Below are 18,221 nucleotides of genomic sequence, written 5' to 3'. Positions count from 1 at the left end.
GCAACACGGCATGTGGACATGAAAGTGGCACCGAGCCTTTCTATTGGTGGATAGCTCGACATGATTACCCTTTGCACTTTGACACCAACATTTCATGACGTGTATGGCCTGGTCGACGAAATGTTGGTGTCAAAGTGCAAAGGGTAATCATGTCGAGCTATCCACCAATAGAAAGGCTCGGTGCCACTTTCATGTCCACATGCCCTTTCACTGTTCACCTTCCTTCTCGCATACGCACTTCATCATTTCCCTTTCAACATGCACTCGGTGTCGCGTTCGCTTCACTCTCAAGGAAATTAGATGCAGGTGGAGGCCATTCGGCCCATTATACCTGCGACACATTAAATTTATCAACACTACATCAAAATAAGAAAAAGGCAAAATGTTTTTGTTCATTAAGCGTTTTTTTGTGGTTTTATTTGTTTGTGTTTTTTTCGTTTGTTTTATCTGGGTAAATATTGTAAAAATGGTAAGATACTGGTTGGATGCTTTTGTAGGGCTCCTGGTGTGAAGGAAGAGGACGAAGGAGGAGGACATAGAGAATTCAAAAGGGCATGTGGTACGGGAAGAGTATTTATTAGGGGGATTTTAACTTACCAGGGATAGATTGGGTCCAGGAACAGGGAAAGGGCAGAGTGGATGAGGATTTCCTAGTTTTAGTCCAGAATTGCTTTTTAACCTAGTTTGTAGATAAACCCACGAGGGGGAGTGCAGTGTTCAACCTCCTTTTAAGTAACGATCCCAATATGGTGGAGGAGGTAGAGGTTTGGGAGCATTGAGGAGAAAGTGACCATAACATTGTATGTGCAAAGATTCTGTTGAGGTTTTGAGTTCAGGATCGTAGAGTAAAGCAATTAGATTTCAGGAAGGCAAACTTTGAGGGTTTGAGGAGAGAGTTGGGTGATGGAGATTGGGAGACTCGAACAACAGGACAATCAGCAACAGAGAAATGGGAAACCTTCAAGGACCAAATGTGTAGCGTGCAATGTGTGTACATTCCAATGAGGTGTAAAACGAGAAGTATAAAGAGACCAGGGTGGTTGAGTAGTGAGATAAGGAATGCTATTAAGGAGAAGCAGAAGGCATTTATGAGGTTTAAAGTAACAGGACTGGAGTTAGATTTATATCACTATCGGAGTAAACAGAGGCAAGTGAAGAATATAACTCGGCAAGCCAGAAGAGAGTTCGAGAAGAACGTGGCTAAGAATATTAAACATAACAACAAGGCTTTCTTTAAATATATCAGGGAAAAGAACAGGTTAGGACCAGTGTGGGCCCATTGAGGAATAGCACCAGGAGAGTGGTTTGGGATGAAAGTGAGATGGCAGGCTTATTAAACAGGTATTTTTCTTCAACTTTTACATAAGAACAGTCAGGAGAATTGCCAATAGCTGAGAGTATCTATCAAGGAGGTGAAGAAGGGCTTTTACAGAAGATCCAGGTTGGAGTGGAGGAAGTAAAGGAACAGCTCGGTAATCTAAGAGAAGATAAGAGTCTGCATCCATACAATATGCACCTGAAAGTATTGATGAGGTGGCTGAGCAGGTAAGCGAGATGTTAACGGACATTTTCAATAGTTTCCTGTAGTCAGGACAAGTACCGGAGGATTGGTGATTAGCAAATGTAACAACATTATTTAAGAAAGGAACCAGAGAAGAATTGGGAAGCTAAAGACCTGTTAGTTTGACTTCAGTTGTGGGGAAGGTGTTGGAGACATTAATTTAGGGCAGATGAGGAACCATTTAAACAAATACAAACTTATTAAAGGTTGTCAGCATGGGTTTACCAAAGGTAGTTTTTGTTTAACAAATCCTTTAAAGTTCTATGAAGCAGCGTCTGGTTGGGTGGATGAGGGAAAGGCAGTGGACATAGTATATCTCGACTTTAAGAAGGATCAATACTCAGACAATTATTATTCATTATTTACATCAATGATTTGGATAGTGGGGTGAAGAGTAGGCTTTCCAAATTTGCAGATGACACAAAGCTTGGAGGTAATGTGGATAGCAGAGGGGGTGGTGATCAGATTCAGAAGAGCATTGATACTTGTACAGATTGGGTAAAAGATTGGCAGATGGAGTTTAACCTGAGCAAGTGAAAGGTGTTGGGGATGGGAAAGAACAATGAAAATAGAGATTACAGGATGCAAGGGGTAATTTTGGAGCGTGTCACACAGGACAAGGATCTGGGGGTGGGAATAGATATGGGAGGTAAGCAGGCAGAACATTGCCAGGCAGCTTTAGGTAAAGAAAATAGGGTTTTCGGTTGTATTCGGAGGGGGATTATTTATAAATCAAAAGAGGTGGTGTTCACATTGTACAGGAACTAGTGCGTGCCCGTACGTGCAAAAAAACAAAGTTAAGATTTGTGATGTCAATCATGATGTCATAGCATCGTGTCCCGTCATTGGTTAGTACATAAATGGCCATAACTTGGGAACCACTTGTCCGATTAATATCAAACCTTGAGAAGGCACATACTCAGGTCCCCAGCAATATACCTGGCAAGTTTCAATTAGATCGGACCAGTGGCTGTCGAGAAACAGCGGTCGCAGACACACACACACACAGACACACAGACATACAGACACACAGAGATTGCTGGAATTATAGATAGACTAGTGCGTGCCCGTAGGTGCGTGGCCGTACGTGCAAGCCAAAAAAACAAAAAAAACTTTCAAACCGCATGCCAGAAACAAACACACAGGCCGTTCCTTCGCTCTCGTAAACGATGACTGGATTGGGGCATTGTGTTTATCTATAAATTCCCATAAGAAAGCAAGAAATTATTAGAATACAGTAAGTCATCACTATCCAGAAGTAGTGCGTGCCCGTACGGAATGTTCACATCATTCCACGAATTATCGCTTTCATTGAAGTAACAACTGCTGTGATGCTTACACACAGAGTTAATTAAAATCCAAATTAAAATCAAGTTTACCTCCCTGTCTTTGCTCGCCATGACATTCGCAGCCATTGACCATTGCCACTCCTATGCCATGGTGAGGCGACAGGGTAGGATTTGTAAGAGATCTGAAAGTACAGTGTTATTCGGTATTCCATATTCGAATTGTTTTAGTTTGAAAATAGTTTAAAAAAAAAGTTTGCAAAGCATACCACCAAATTGAGATACATTTTGTTGGCAAGCATGTTGAGTAGAGCTGAATTCCTTAACACTTCCAAAGGCCACACAGTTTTGACACTTCGAAACAAAAAAAATTGTGCACTTTTTTTGATAAATTATTTTAGGAACAATTTTTCTTCAATAAAGAAATAATAATAAAAATTGTCTCCATGTACACACCTTTATCTCGTTAGCACCTCTTCATAAACAACATTGCTGAGGAAACGGCGCTTCTTCTTTGTTTCCTCGGCCAGGGCAAGAATGCGGAGGCTGCTGGATCTGCCAACGTTTTGATAAATTATTAGTTTTAATGGTTAATTATTCAATTAGCGCCAACGTATTTTACCTTTTCGCAAGGAAAAACACAAAGAGAAGAGAAGAGAAAAAACCCGTAATGGCAAAGGCGGCTGAGGCTCTCTTCCCCATCGGCCACGCCTACGCAGCAACGTGTCCTGTCATTGGTTGGTAAATAAATCGCCGCAGCAACGTGTCCTGTCATTTGTTGGTAAATAAATGGCCATAACTTGGGAAGCACTTGTCCAATTAATATCAAACCTTGAAAAGGCACATCCTCAGGTCTCCAGCAATATACCTGGCAAGTTTCAATGAGATCGGACCAGTGGTTGTCGAGAAACAGTGGTCACACACACACACACACACACACACACACACACACACACACACACACACACACACACACACACACACACTGCTGGAATTATAGATAGATGTAGTGAGGGCCACATCTAGAATATTGTGCACAGATTTGGTCACCACATCTTAGGAAGGACATATATACCATATAGAGGGTTCAACGCAGGGCTACTAGATTGATTTCCAGCCTAGCTAATCTCAGCTGTGAGGAGCGGTTGAAGGAGACAGGGCTTTATACACCAGAAAGGTGGAAGTTACGAGGAGATATGATGGAGATGTTTAAGATAATGAAAGGTAGAGATAAAATACGTGTCGCTGAATTATTCAACAGAGTAGATAGTGGTAGGACCAGGGGCCATAGCCGAAGAGGAGAGTTAAGATGGTACCAAGGCAGGGTACTTTCACTCATGGAGTATTTAATGCATGGAATAGCCTCCGTTGAAATGAAGTGGCAGCAGAAACAATGCCGAGTTAAAATTACAATTAGATAGGTACCTGGAGGTTATGGAGATATAGGAGTATAGGGATGTTGACAGGACGTTTCGGTAGTTTGGGCATTGATGGGGATTGTGTGCGGAGTGCTGTTGGTGGGGGTCTTGTCAAGGGGGATTGTGTGGTTTTTGTGTGTTTTTAACAAAGCCCATGCCCCCTCCTCTGAAGGGAAGAAAATAAATTTAAAAAAAATACAAAAACAAACGAACAAACAAAATTTTTAAATTAAAAACTTTTTTTTGTATTTTCTTCCTTGGATCTTGTGTGGATGGGTTGGTGTGGTGTTCGTGCAGGCATGATGGGCTGAGTGGCCTCCACCTGTGTTGGATTTCCTTGTATTTCTTTCCAGGGGAGGGGGCATCAGCGTTGATGGTCTTGGGTAAAGAACACACAACACCCCTTGATGAGACCCCCACCAACAGCACTCTGCACACAATCATTCATCAACACTCAAACTACCGAAAAGTCCTGTCAACATCGCTATACCCCTCTATCTCCAGAACTTCCAGGTACCTAACTAATTGTAATTTAAACTTAGCTACTGCTTCTGTGCAACTACTTTTCCAGGGAGGCCATTCCATGCATCAACTACTTTCTAAGTAAAAGTCCCTCCCTTACTACCGTCTTAACTCTCCTCTACTCTCAGGATATGGCCCCTGGTTCTGTCAGTCGACACTTGAATAATTCATCTAGACTTATTTTATCTCTACCTTTCATCTATCTATAATTCCAGCAATCTCTGTGTCTGTCTGTCTGTCTGTCTGTGACCGCCGTTTCTCGACGACCACTGGTTCGATCTAATTGAAACTTGCCAGGTATATTGCTGGGGATCTGAGTATGTACCTTTTCAAGGTTTGATATTAATCGGACAAGTGGTTCCCAAGTTATGGCCATTTATTTACCAAACCAATGACAGGACATGGTGCAATGACATCACAATTGACGTGACAATTATCAATTAATTTATTTTTCTCTGCACTACGGCCCTGCACGTACGGGCACGCACGTACGAGCACGCACGTACGGCCATGCACATATGGGCACGCATGTATGGGCACACGAGAGCGAAGGAACTGCCTGTGTGGTTGTTGCTTCTGGCACGTGGTTTGAAAGTTTTTTTTATTTTTTTTTGGACATACGGCGCACTCACGTACGGGCACGCGAGAGCGAAGGAACAGTCTGTGTGGTTGTTGCTTCTGGCACGTGGTTTGAAAGTTTTTTTTTTTGGACATATATCCACTCGCGTACGGGCACGCGAGCGAAGGAACAGTCTGTGGTTGTTGCTTCTGGAACGTGGTTTGAAAGGTTTTTTTTTTTGCACGTACAGCCACGCACGTACGGGCCCGCACAAGTTATCTTAAACATCGCTATATCTCCTTGTAACTGCCTTCTTTCTAGTGTATAAATCCCAATCTCCTTCAACTGCTCCTCATAGCTGAGTCTCGGCCTGGAATCAATCTCGTAGCCCTGCACTGAACCCTATGGTATCTATGTCCTTCTTGAGTTGTGGTGACTAAAACTGTACACGATATTCTCTATGTGGCCCTCACTAAATTCCTGTACAATATTAACACCACCTATTTTGATTTATAAATGACCCCCCTCTGAAAATATACAACCTGCCGGAGATCTTTTCCTGTGTGACTTATTGTTCTGTTTGCACTTTGCACACAATGACGGACCGAAAGATAAATAAGCAAGAAAACGAGTCACAACTCACGACACATAAATTGCGGCGTCATTCAGCGAAGCAAACACGAGATCCGAAGTGCACATTCGAGAGATCGAGAACAAATGGGAAAAGTGGCCATGTGTTAAAGGGAGATGATCAGTGAAAGGGCCCTGAACAGTTTCGCTCCCCACACCCGCCTCTCCCTCCAAAGAGACAGGTTCCCCTCAAGTTAGTTCAACACAGGAAGCCACGAGGTCCAAGAAACGCCGTGCTAGTATTCCCAGCATGCTTAACGAACCGGAGGGACACAAAAATCAAAGGTTGCGCTCTGTTAAAGAACCATTTGAGTGGCTCTGAAAAGAGCCGTTTGTGGGTGGATGAACCCGAGGAGCGCGGGGTGCGAGTCCGAGCTCACTTGGAGCTCGTGTACTTGGTCACGGCCTTCGTGCCTTCGGACACGGCGTGCTTGGCCAACTCCCCGGGAAGGAGCAGACGAACCGCCGTCTGGATCTCCCGCGACGTGATGGTCGAGCGCTTGTTGTAATGCGCCAGACGAGACGCCTCGGACGCGATGCGCTCGAAGATGTCATTGACGAACGAATTCATGATGCTCATCGCTTTGGACGAAACACCCGTGTCGGGGTGAACTTGCTTCAGAACCTTGTAGATGTAAATGGCGTAGCTCTCCTTTCTGCGGGAACGCCGTTTACCGGGACCCTTTCGAGTCGCCTTAGAAACGGCTTTCTTCGAACCCTTCTTCGCCACCACTTGCTTGGGAGGATCCGCGGGCATGACGAGCGTCGATCGAACCGACAACCGAAAAGTGAATCTGCAAAGAAATAGTGACAACACTGCATCGAGTCCGTCTTATAAAGGGTTCATATGCAAATTTGTGGATCACAGAGGGTTTGGAGGCGGGGCCACAGAACCTGACGCGCAGCCATTGGATGGTTGAAAAGTGGGCGTGAACGATTCCTGATCCAAATTCCTCTTCAAAAGAATACATTCGCCACTGTTGCTATGATCTTCAGTAAGGTGCGTTATTTTTCGACTCTATTTGCAGGAATCATGTCGGGACGTGGTAAAAGCACTGGGAAGACTCGTGCCAAGGCGAAGTCTCGCTCTTCCCGTGCTGGACTGCAATTTCCCGTGGGTCGTGTCCACAGACATCTCCGCAAAGGAAACTACGCCGAGCGTATCGGTGCCGGCGCTCCGGTCTATCTGGCCGCCGTGCTCGAGTACTTGTCCGCGGAGATCCTGGAGCTCGCTGGCAACGCGGCCCGAGATAACAAGAAGTCGCGCATCATCCCGCGCCATTTGCAGCTCGCCATCCGCAACGATGAGGAATTGAACAAACTGTTGGGCGGCGTGACGATCGCGCAAGGTGGTGTCCTGCCAAACATCCAAGCCGTGCTGCTCCCCAAGAAAAGCCAGGGCAAGTAAACGGCTTCGCCTCGCACAAGGCCCAAGAGCTCTCTGGCTCTCACACAACGGCTCTTTTCAGAGCCACTCAAACCTTTCCGAAATCAGCATCAGCGATACACAATCTGTGTTATACACCAAACCCAGTACCGTGTGCTGGGGAACCCTCCCGTTTAAATGTTTTCTTTGTACTTTCAAGCCCAACTCAACGTCTGATATTTATCAGGTTGATGAATTATTCAACAGTGAAGACTGATAGGATTATGGGCCAGAGCCTGAGAGTAAAGAAGAGGACAGTTAAGATGGTAGTAAGGTCGAGGACTTTTACTCAGAGAGTAGTTATGCATGGAATGGTCTCCCTGGAAAGGTCGTGGCAGCAGAAACAGTAGATGAGTTTAAATTACAATTCGATAGGGACCTGTACGTTATGAAGATAGAGGGGTGTTGGCAGGAATTCAGGGAGTTTGAGTGTCGATGGGTGATTGCGGACACGTGTACGGAGTATTGTTGCAGGTCTTGTCAAGGGGTGTTGTGTGGATGATGAGGTTTTTTTTTTTACCCAAGAACCATCGATGCCCGTTCCCTGGAAAAAATAAAATAAATAAAACTACAAAAAAAAACAAAAACGCTTTAATAAAAAAAAAATATTTTGCATTGTTCTTAATTTCATCGAGTGTTGATAAATTGTTGTGGTGTTGAAAGGCCTCCACCTGTGTCCGGTTTCCTTGTGGGTGTCCTCGGGTGTGGGGTAGATATTTGGTGGGAGAAACGCGCAACAGAGAGCGGACGGAGCTTTCGCTCGTGAGGTGGATCACATCGGGCTCGGCTTTGAGCCAATGGGGAGCCGAGAGTGAAAGTTCGACCAATCGAGAAAGTGGAAGGTGTGGCTTAATTCTTCAGCCAATAGGAAGCGTGAAAAACGTGTCAGCCAATAGGAAGCGTGAAAAACGTGTCAGCCAATAGCGAGCGCGAAAAACGTGTCAGCCAATAGGAAGCGTGAAAAAAGTGTCAGCCAATAGGGAGCGTGAAAAACGTATCAGCCAATAGGAAGCGGCTGAAGCGTCTCTCAGCGCAAATAAAGCCGCTCCGCGCATTCATCGCTTCATTCATCTCCGTTTGTTCCAAAGGTTGTTTTGAATATCTCTCTCGGTGATCACGATGGCCCGAACCAAGCAGACCGCCCGTAAATCGACTGGTGGAAAAGCTCCTCGGAAGCAGTTGGCGACCAAGGCGGCCCGTAAAAGCGCGCCGGCCACCGGTGGCGTGAAGAAACCTCATCGTTACCGGCCGGGAACCGTGGCGCTGCGTGAGATCCGTCGCTACCAAAAGTCCACCGAGCTACTGATTCGCAAGCTTCCGTTTCAGCGGCTGGTCCGTGAAATCGCGCAGGATTTCAAGACGGACTTGCGTTTCCAGAGCTCGGCGGTGATGGCGCTGCAGGAGGCGAGCGAGGCCTACCTGGTCGGTCTGTTCGAGGACACGAATCTGTGCGCCATTCACGCCAAGCGTGTCACCATCATGCCCAAGGACATCCAGCTGGCTCGACGGATCCGCGGCGAGCGGGCCTAATCCACCCGTCCCTTAACCGTGCGCGCAGCTCCGCACCACCCAACGGCTCTTTTCAGAGCCACCACATTTTTCTTAAAAGCCTCATCGACCCTTTTCACACGAGTCGCGATGTTTTGTGTGATATTTACTTGTAGTTGTGGAACCGTACATTTAGTGAAGAACTTTAACTGTTTTTAACCAACACGAAAACATCACGACTCGGACGGGGAGTTTTAATGAGACCTGTGAAGGCTCGTTGGGTGTGAGGGGGATGGGGGGTTCAGGATGGGTTAATAAAACCCGACAATGATTATGATTAGTGGGTTTCATGTGGGATTCCTCACACAAGATCATTCGTATTGAAGGTCGAGCTCATGTAATGGTGGAAGGTAAGAGTACCACGTGATAAATATTACCATCTATTGTACATCACGTGGTTTATTTTACAAGACCCTTGGTTTATGGATAAATCCCTCCAACCCATCGTCACCTCGTTCAACCCTCGATTGGTTTTCAAATGTCATTTATTGAAGGTTCAAACACCTTTCCCCGATCCTCACGGAGCTTTATTCACGTTTCCGAAGTACCAAACGGTTTTATTTAAACACGTCGAACATCTTTGTTATTTTAAACCGAACATGGAGGGATCATCGATTCATTCACCTCATGAACACATTAATAATCATAATAAATTACAATACTGGAACAAAATAATACCGGGTTATCGAGGGGATGCTGGAAGCTCATTCATGAACGAGTTGGTGGCTCTGAAAAGAGCCGTTGTTGTTGTAGTTGATGAAAACCACCACCGGAATGTTTAACCACCGAAACCGTAGAGAGTTCGGCCCTGGCGTTTCAAGGCGTACACCACGTCCATGGCGGTGACGGTCTTCCGCTTGGCATGCTCGGTGTAGGTGACGGCGTCGCGGATAACATTCTCCAGGAACACCTTGAGAACTCCGCGGGTTTCCTCGTAGATGAGACCCGAGATGCGCTTCACCCCTCCACGACGGGCAAGACGACGGATAGCCGGCTTCGTGATTCCCTGGATATTATCACGGAGAACCTTGCGATGGCGCTTGGCTCCTCCTTTTCCGAGACCCTTTCCTCCTTTACCTCGTCCTGACATGGCGACAACGGTTGATTGCAGAACACAATGAGCAAACGACGAGCAGTCGTGTGTTTATATGGTGGAGACACCGAGGTTTCCTATTGGTTGAACTCCATAATCACCATTTGCTCTTTGACCTTTACCCCTTGACTCCGACATTTAATTGTTTTCTCTCGAAGAAGAAGGGTGTGGTTCCGCTCCAGCACTCTCCATCAACTTTCCCCTTTCAACTTCATTGCTGCGCATGCGGCTCCTCGTCCTTTCGCTTTCACGACCTCAATGGGTGTTGGTTGTGAGCCCGGTGTTGTTTGGACATTCCGGTGGCTGCCTTCAGATCTTGGGGTCCTGAGTTCGAGCCCTGTTGACCACTGAATTAACACCAAGTGGGGTTGACTCGGCTTGTCATTCTTCCGATGTCGGTGAAATGAGTGCAAGTGTACTGGTGGAGGTGCACCAACGGCACAGCACCAACGGCACAGCACCAACGGCACAGCACCGACGGCACAGCATCGACGGCACAGCCACGCTTCCAAGAAATTATAGCGATCCAGTAGCCAAGCTGCTTCCAGCGAGAACAAAACTGCACTCGCTTTTAAATCCCTTCCCTTTCACTCAAGGAAACAAATAATCGTGTCAAATGAGGTTGAAGTGATGCAGAGTCATTCACCACGATTTAATCCTGTAATGGTCCGAGTACTGATCTCTGAGGACTGATCCTTCTTAAAGTCGAGATATACTATGTCCACTGGCTTTCTCTCACCCACCCAACCACACTGCTTCATAGAACTCCAAAGGATTTGTGAAACAAGAACTACCTTTGGTAAACCCATGCTGACGACCCTTAATAAGTTTGTATATGTTTCAATGGTTCCTCATCAGGTCCTTAATTAATTCATCCAACATCTTCCCCACAACTGAAGTCAAACTTACAGGTCTATCCCAATTCTTCTCTGGATCTTTTCTTAAATCATGCTGTTACATTTGCTACTCTCCAATCCTCCGGCACCTGTCCTGACTTTGGTGAACTATTGAAAATATCCGTTAACATCTCGCTTACCCGTTCAGCCACCTCCATCAACCCTCTCGGAGACATATTATCTGGACCCGGAGCCTTATCTACTCTTAGATTATCCAGCTGTTCCTTCACTTCCTCCACTCCAACCTGGATCTTCTGTAAAAGCCCTTCCTCACCTTCTTGACAAATACTCTCAGCTATTGGTAATTCTCCTGACTGTTCTTGTGTCAAAGTTGAAGCAAAATACCTGTTTAATAAGCCTGCCATCTCACTTTCATCACCAACCACTCTCCAGGTGCTATTCCTCAATGGACCCACACTGGTCCTCACCCGTTCTTTTCTCCTGATATACTTAAAGAAAGCCTTGCTGTTATGTTTAATATTCTTAACCACGTCCTTCTCAAACTCTCTTTTGGCTCACTGAGTTATTTTCCTAACTTGTCTCTGTTTACTCCGATAGTGATATAAATCTAACTCCAGTCCTGTTATTTTAAACCTAACAAATGCCTTCTGCTTCTCCTGTATGGCGTTCCTTGTCCCAATCACACGAGTCTCGGAAAAGCCATTTTTTTGTTGTTGTTTTGACTGCCTTGCAAAGGTGTTTACAGACAGGTGCACATTTAACCATGAACGTTTTGACGATGAAGTCAGGTCCAAGAAGAGATTTGTCTCTTGAAAATCTGAGCCTGAGTAAATAAGCTCCTTGAACGAAGCTTGAGAACGTGTCCGAGGAAGCAATGGTCCATCAAAGCAGATCTTCCATCTGCCATATCGGCCCGAGGAAGACGGTGAAAGGTCCAGAGAATTGAAAATGTGCTTCTTGCCGTTTGCCAGCACATGCCTGCACCTGAAAATGCTGTGCTTCGTTCGCATGGATTTATCGTTGATATCAATTACTGAGTTCAAAGTGACGGAAGAAACACAAACGGATACGGGAACACCTCTCATCGTTTTCCGAGCGCCGACGATGATTTCTACCACGTCCGCTCCCCCACGCCGTCACTATAACATCGGCGGCGGGGCGAGGCCACGCATCGTTTGTACAAGATTGTACTTGTGTTTTGATACTCGTCTTCCTTCTCATTGCCTCGTTTGTTGCGAAATGGCGGAGACTGCTCCTCTTCCAACAGCACTTTCGACTTCGGCATCGCCTCTCAAGCGAGCCAAGAATAAACCTTCCGCATCCAGGACCCCGAAGAAGTCTGGCGTCACCCTCCCGGAAAGGATCATCAAGGCGGTGGGATCGAGCAAGGAGCGAAACGGTCTATCAATGTTTGCTTTGAAAAGGGCGCTGGAGGCCGATGGCTACGATCTCCAGCAGAATTCCTTTCGTGTCAAGACGGCTGTGAAGAAGCTCGTTGAAAGTGAAAGGCTCGTGCAGACCAAGGGCAAAGGCGCTGCCGGCTCGTTCAAACTGAACAAGGAGAAGAGTGCCAAAGCAAAGAAGGGCTCCAGTCCCAGAAAAGTTACCAAGACCCAAACCAAGGTTAAAGTGGCCAAGAAAGCAACCAAAAAGACAGCTTTGAAGAAGACAGGGCGGAAGATTTCTCCCAAGAAAGCCAAAACACCTGCCAGCGCTTCTTCGAAGCCGTCCAGGAAGACATCTGCCAAGGTCAAGAAACCTGTGAACAAGGTACTGTCCAAGACCAACAGCAAGACCAAGGCAAGGAAGCCAAAGTCGAAGCCTGCAGCTAAAGGTTTGAAGAACAAGAAGGCGACACCTAAAAAGAAGTGAAGGGAAGAGAGTGGTGGTGAAGTCTTTCTTCATCCTCATCAATTTCCCAAAACCCACAACGGCTCTTTTCAGAGCCACCCACCACGTTCACTTTAAAAGAGCTGATCCGATGGTACATAAAATCACGAGTGGGGCATGCTTGTGCACTGCAAGCAAATAGTCTTGTGCAGACATAATATGTTGTTGAGGTCGGAGTTCGAGCATGGACAAGGTCCATGTGGTGGTCGCCAGACCTTCCACCTCCCTCAAACCCAGAGGCTGTCAGCGACAGATAACTCTGTGGCCAAACGGGCTGATTGTGATAATTTGGTCTAACAAGGTCCTCTCGTCCATTGCATCATGCTGGGTGTGGGACTATTTCTTTAGGTTTTGTTGAATTCGGAACAGTTTAGCAGGTATTTGTGTTCGTTCGTTGAAAAAAGAATGGGGGGGGGGGGGGAGGCCTTGTGTTAAGTTTAGCGTTCAAGTCAATTGGGGCCTTGGGAGTATGTGGGTGAAAAAGGGAATAAATAGAGAGTGAAGCGGAAAGAAAGAGGAGCACATAAAATGTGATAGATGCTCAACGTGGGACACATCAAGATTAGGGGAAACAGGGTTCTTACTGTTGCTGGAAGTGAGGAAATAGTTCACTTGATAGTTATTACGAGGTTGAAGGAACGGATCGATAATTTGCAGCAAGTAGCAGAATGTGAAAAATTTGTAGATAATGGTTAGTTGTGAGTGAGGTTGCTGTGGACATTGGAAGTGGTGATTGTTCAGCGGGAGCACACAGTGGTCATGGTGCAGCAGAGCAGGCAGTGGTAAGGGTGCAGCAGGAGAACGTGGTGGTGAGGATGCAATGGAAGCAGGCAATGGTGATGGTGCAGCGGAGCAGGCAGTGGTAAGGGTGCAGCAGGAGAAGGTGGTGGTGAGAGTGCAATGGAAGCAGGCAGTGGTGATGGTGCAGTGGGAACAAGCAGTGGTGATGGTGTAGCGAGAGCAGGAAGTGGTGCTTTTGCATGCAGTGCGTACAGGCAGTGGTGAGGGTACAGCGGGAACATGCAGTGGTAAGAGTGCAGTGAGTGCAGGCAATGGTGAGGGTGCAGTAAGTGCAGGCTGTGGTGAAGGTACAGCGAGTGCAGGCTGTGGTGAAGGTGTGGCAAGTACAGTCTGTTGTGAAGGTGCAGTCTCTCATGAATGTGCAGGCTGTGGTTGAGGTGCAGGGAGTGCAGGCTGTGATTTTTTAATTTTTTTTGTATACCTTGACGAGGCTCGTGTGAGAGCGAACACACAACGCACAGCAAAGGGGCATGAGACAAGAGGGGCGGGACTGGGAGGGACAAAACAGTGGGGAGCAGACCCCTTCGGAGATCTGTGGAAGGGAGAGGGATGGGACGGACAACATGAGGAATAGAAGATGGACATTACAGGGACTTTTAGGAAGGAAAGCAGGGAATTGAAGGAAGTGGGCTTGGGTGGATTATGGGGGGTAGAAAAGATCGAGGATTTGGATGGGGGATGATAAGAGGTGGTGGTGAACAGCTGTTTTGAAAGCATGGAGGGAAGAATGGGAAATAATAGAGTGAGGGAGTTTATTCCAATGGTGGGAAAAAAGAGGAATGAAAGAGTGAAGGTGAGCAATGATTCGTGATTTTGGTAGTTTTACCAGAAGGGGGTTGTTGGCAGACCTTGAGCGCACTGTGGAAATGTGGTGGGGACAAATCGCAGAGAGAGCAGGGGGAGGCAAGGCTGGAGAGGAGACGGTAGAAGACAGAAAGACCACCGACCAACCTGCGTTGATTGAGTGAGAGGCCCAAAGACTCAGCCTCATTGCGGGAGATGCTGATGATCCGAAATGCCCTGATTTCCACAGCATGAAGCTGAGAAAGGTGGGAGGCAGGAGCACCAGCCCAGAGGGGAGAGCAGTACTCCATCAGGCTACGGACAAAAGCTTTGTAAGTGGTCAGGAGCTCAAGAGGGCCGAGGAAGGACTTTGCACGACAGAAGATTCCCAGTCGGCGACTGGCTTTGGAGGCGAGGTTGGAAATGTGAAATGTGATTGGGGTACAGCAATAGAGATTGGTAGGAATGAAGTCTGGGAGACAGTTTTTGTTGGTGATGAGACGATTGAATATGTGGATTCTTCATTCTGTTGGAAGGATCGTGGAAAAGAAGTCTGTGGAGTTGTGAAGCAGCAGGAGTTAGGGACATTGAAGGAAGGGTAAATGACATCGTATCTGGTAATGGTATGAGGAACTTCGTTGTGGTACATTTCGGAACAAATGATTTCGGGAAAGTTTACTGAGGTTTTGGGTAAGTGGCTCCAGGATATTGGTTGAGTGGCTAAAAGCAAAGGGTTGTGAGGTAATGTTTTTGAGGAGTACATGAAGAATTCAAAAGGGCATGTGGTAAGGGAAGAGTATTGATTATGGGGGATTTCAACTTGCCAGGGATATATTGGGTCCAGGAACAGGGGAAGGGCAGAGCGGATGAGGATTTCCTAGTTTTAGTCCAGGATTGCTTTTTAACCCAGTTTGTAGATAAGTCCACGAGGGGGAGTGCAATGTTCGACCTCCGGTTATGTAACGATCCCAATCTGGTGGAGGAGGTGGAGGTGGGGGAACATTTTGGATCAAGTGACGAAAACATTGTGTGTGCAAGGACTCTATTGAGGGTTAGAGTTCAGCATAGTAGGGTAAGGCTGTTATATTTCAGGAAGGCAAACTTTGAGGGCATAAGGAGAGAGTTGGGTGATGTAGATTGGGAAACTAACAAAATGACAATCAGCATTAGAGAAATGGAAAACCTCAAAGGACCAAATGTGAAGAATGCAGAGGAAGTACATTCCAATGAGGTGTAAAACTAGAAGTACCAGTACTTGCCTGTACGTGCGTGGTCATATGTGCAAATAAATAAAATGAAAATAAAAACTTTCAAACCGCGAGCCAGAAACAACAAATACACAGGCCGTTCCTTCGATCTCGTGTGCCCTACGTGCCTGGCCCGGAAGTTCGCATATCGCGGTTACGATTATTCGCAATTTAGTTTTAATGGCCAATTATTCAATTAGCACCCACATATTTTGCTTTTTCGCAATGTCATCGCAAGCTGTTAAAAACACAAAGAGAACAGAAGAGAAAAAAGAAAAAAGAAAAAAAAAGTACGTGGAAAAAAAACAAAAAAAAAAACAAAAAAAAAAAACAAAAAAAAAACTTTAAAACGAACACACAGGCCGTGCCTTCGCTCTCGTCAACGACGACTGGATTGGGGCATTGTGTTTATCAATAAATGCGCATACGAAATTGAGAAATTATTAGAATACAGTAAGTCATCATTATCCGGAAGTCCGTACATTGTAACCCGTAATGGGGAACGTGGCTGAGGTTCTCTTCCCCATCGGCCACGCCCACGCAGCAAAGTGTCTTGTCATTGGTTGGTAAATAAATGGCCATAACTTGGGAAGCACTTGTCCAATTAATATCAAACCTTGAAACGGCACATCCACAGGGCCCCAGCAATATACCTGGCAAGTTTCAATTCGATCGGACCAGTGGTTGTCGAGAAATAGTGGTCACAGACACAGACACAGACTGCTGGAATTATAGATTTATAAAGAGGCCAGGGTGGTTGAGTAGTGACATAAGGAACGCTGTTGAGGAGAAGCAAAATGCATTTATTAGGTTTAAAATAACAGGACTGGAGTTAGATTTATATCACTATTGGAGTAAACAGAGGCAAGTTAAGAAAATAACTCGGCAAGCCAAAGGAGAGTATGAGAAGGACGTGGCTTAGAATATTCAACATCACAGCAAGGCTTTCTTTAAATATATCAGGGGAAAAGAACAGGTCAGGACCAGTGTGGGCCCATTGAGGAATAGCACTGGGAGAGTGGTTTGGGATGAAAGTGAGATGGCAGGCTTATTAAACAGGCATTTTGCTTCAACTTTTACACAAGAACAGTCAGGAGAATTGCCAATAGCTGAGACAATCTATCAAGGAGGCGAAGAAGGGCTTTTACAGAAGATGCAGGTTGGAGTGGAGGAAGTAAAGGAACAGCAAGGTAATCTTAGCGTAGATAAGGATCCGGGGCCACATAATATGCAGCTGAGAGGGTTGGTGGAGGTGACTGAGCAGGTAAGCGAGATGTTAACGGATATTTTCATTTGCTCACTGGCGTCAGGACAGGTACCCAATGATTGGAGAGTAACAAATGTAACACCATCATTTAAAGAGCAGGTTTTGGGTCTCTGATGACTTCGCGTGATTCGAAGGTTGTAAGCACGTTAATAATCATTGGGTATTTATTTTCTTACATTTGAAACTCAAAATGTGATAAAATTAACATTTCAGTCAAAACTTTTGTCGGTGATCGAAAAACAGTCCGGAAGTTACCAAAGATGCTATGACGTCACGTTCTCCGAAAACTTCGTGAACATTCGGAAACAGCGTGTGAACAATGGCGAGATGCGAATCGGAGAGTGATTTCAGCGGCGATGAAATTAAGTGTGTTCATTCCGATATTGCCGAGGACGAGTCGGAGGATGATGGGAATTTATACTATGGAGTTTCTGGCCCTGAGCCATATAAATTTGAGCCACTTACAAGTGCCAGAAAACGGCCTATTCCGTGTACAAGTGGCAGGACTGATTGTCCGGCAGTTCACACTGACAGACTCCACCGGACAGATTGGTTTGTTGATTTTCATTTTCTTGTTCAATGCATAAAATAATGTAAAGCTTGATTCGTCTGTGACTTGATATAATTTTTTTTTAACCCTCTAGTAGCCTGGTGTTGGCTCAGTGGTTAGGGTGGTGGCTTGGGATTCTGTGGTCCTGAATTCAAGCCCCGTTGGCCACTGAATTAATACACCAGGGGGTTGACTCAGCTGGTCATCCTTCCGAGATCAGCGAAACGAGTACTAGTTTCAGTGTGTGTACTGGTAGAGGGGCACTGCATCAGCGACACAGTTGTGCTTGAAGAAATGAGAGTGACCCTGGCAGCTCAGCTGCCATACAATTAACATATTTTTTTTATGTTTTCAGACTTTGAGATGAGCTTTCAATCTTGTATGTTTTACGTGTTCTATTGAATAAACGTATCATGATTTGTGGGCATAATAATTTATCATTTTAGCTAAATCAGGGAGGGGGGTAATGTCGAAGTGCGGGGGTAACTTGAAATCGATTTCAGATTACCGGGAGGTAACTTGAAAGGGGGGGGGGGTCTGTTGAAGTCTTCACACCGGGCTCACAACCAACACCCATTGAGGTCGTGAAAGCGAAAGGACGAGGAGCCGCATGCGCAGCAATGAAGTTGAAAGGGGAAAGTTGATGGAGAGTGCTGGAGCGGAACCACACCCCTTCTTCTTCGAGAGAAAACAATTAAATGTCGGAGTCAAGGGGTAAAGGTCAAAGAGCAAATGGTGATTATGGAGTTCAACCAATAGGAAACCTCGGTGTCTCCACCATAT

The 18,221-nt window shown here is 45.9% G+C and overlaps 5 protein-coding genes across 5 annotated transcripts; 3 read left to right on the top strand and 2 right to left on the bottom strand.

The window, feature by feature from the left end:
- Window positions 1-5,145: 5,145 nt before the first annotated feature.
- On the bottom strand, window positions 5,146-6,788 carry LOC147018558 (histone H2B 3-like). The gene has a single exon (XM_085898320.1). The coding sequence runs from the start codon at window positions 6,731-6,733 to the stop codon at window positions 6,353-6,355; it is 381 nt and encodes a 126-aa protein (XP_085754446.1). The 5' UTR covers window positions 6,734-6,788; the 3' UTR covers window positions 5,146-6,352.
- Window positions 6,789-6,968: 180 nt separating this feature from the next.
- LOC147018557 (histone H2AX-like) lies at window positions 6,969-7,982 on the top strand. The gene has a single exon (XM_085898318.1). The coding sequence runs from the start codon at window positions 7,010-7,012 to the stop codon at window positions 7,382-7,384; it is 375 nt and encodes a 124-aa protein (XP_085754444.1). The 5' UTR covers window positions 6,969-7,009; the 3' UTR covers window positions 7,385-7,982.
- Window positions 7,983-8,427: 445 nt separating this feature from the next.
- On the top strand, window positions 8,428-9,181 carry LOC147018556 (histone H3). Its single transcript, XM_085898319.1, has one exon. It carries the CDS (start codon window positions 8,522-8,524, stop codon window positions 8,930-8,932), a length of 411 nt encoding a protein of 136 aa, XP_085754445.1. The 5' UTR covers window positions 8,428-8,521; the 3' UTR covers window positions 8,933-9,181.
- A 97-nt stretch (window positions 9,182-9,278) lies between these two features.
- On the bottom strand, window positions 9,279-10,051 carry LOC147018555 (histone H4). Its single transcript, XM_085898321.1, has one exon. The coding sequence runs from the start codon at window positions 10,038-10,040 to the stop codon at window positions 9,729-9,731; it is 312 nt and encodes a 103-aa protein (XP_085754447.1). The 5' UTR covers window positions 10,041-10,051; the 3' UTR covers window positions 9,279-9,728.
- Window positions 10,052-11,824: 1,773 nt separating this feature from the next.
- Window positions 11,825-17,855, top strand: LOC147018554 (uncharacterized). Its single transcript, XM_085898317.1, has one exon. The coding sequence runs from the start codon at window positions 11,849-11,851 to the stop codon at window positions 12,770-12,772; it is 924 nt and encodes a 307-aa protein (XP_085754443.1). The 5' UTR covers window positions 11,825-11,848; the 3' UTR covers window positions 12,773-17,855.
- Window positions 17,856-18,221: the final 366 nt, after the last annotated feature.

Source organism: Eptatretus burgeri, chromosome 10, assembly GCF_056783735.1.
Source record: "Eptatretus burgeri isolate ZD-2024b chromosome 10, Ebu_testis_v1, whole genome shotgun sequence".
NCBI lineage: Eukaryota > Metazoa > Chordata > Myxini > Myxiniformes > Myxinidae > Eptatretus > Eptatretus burgeri.
Note: the sequence above shows the minus strand (reverse complement) of the source record. Positions and strands in the feature narration are given on the sequence as shown.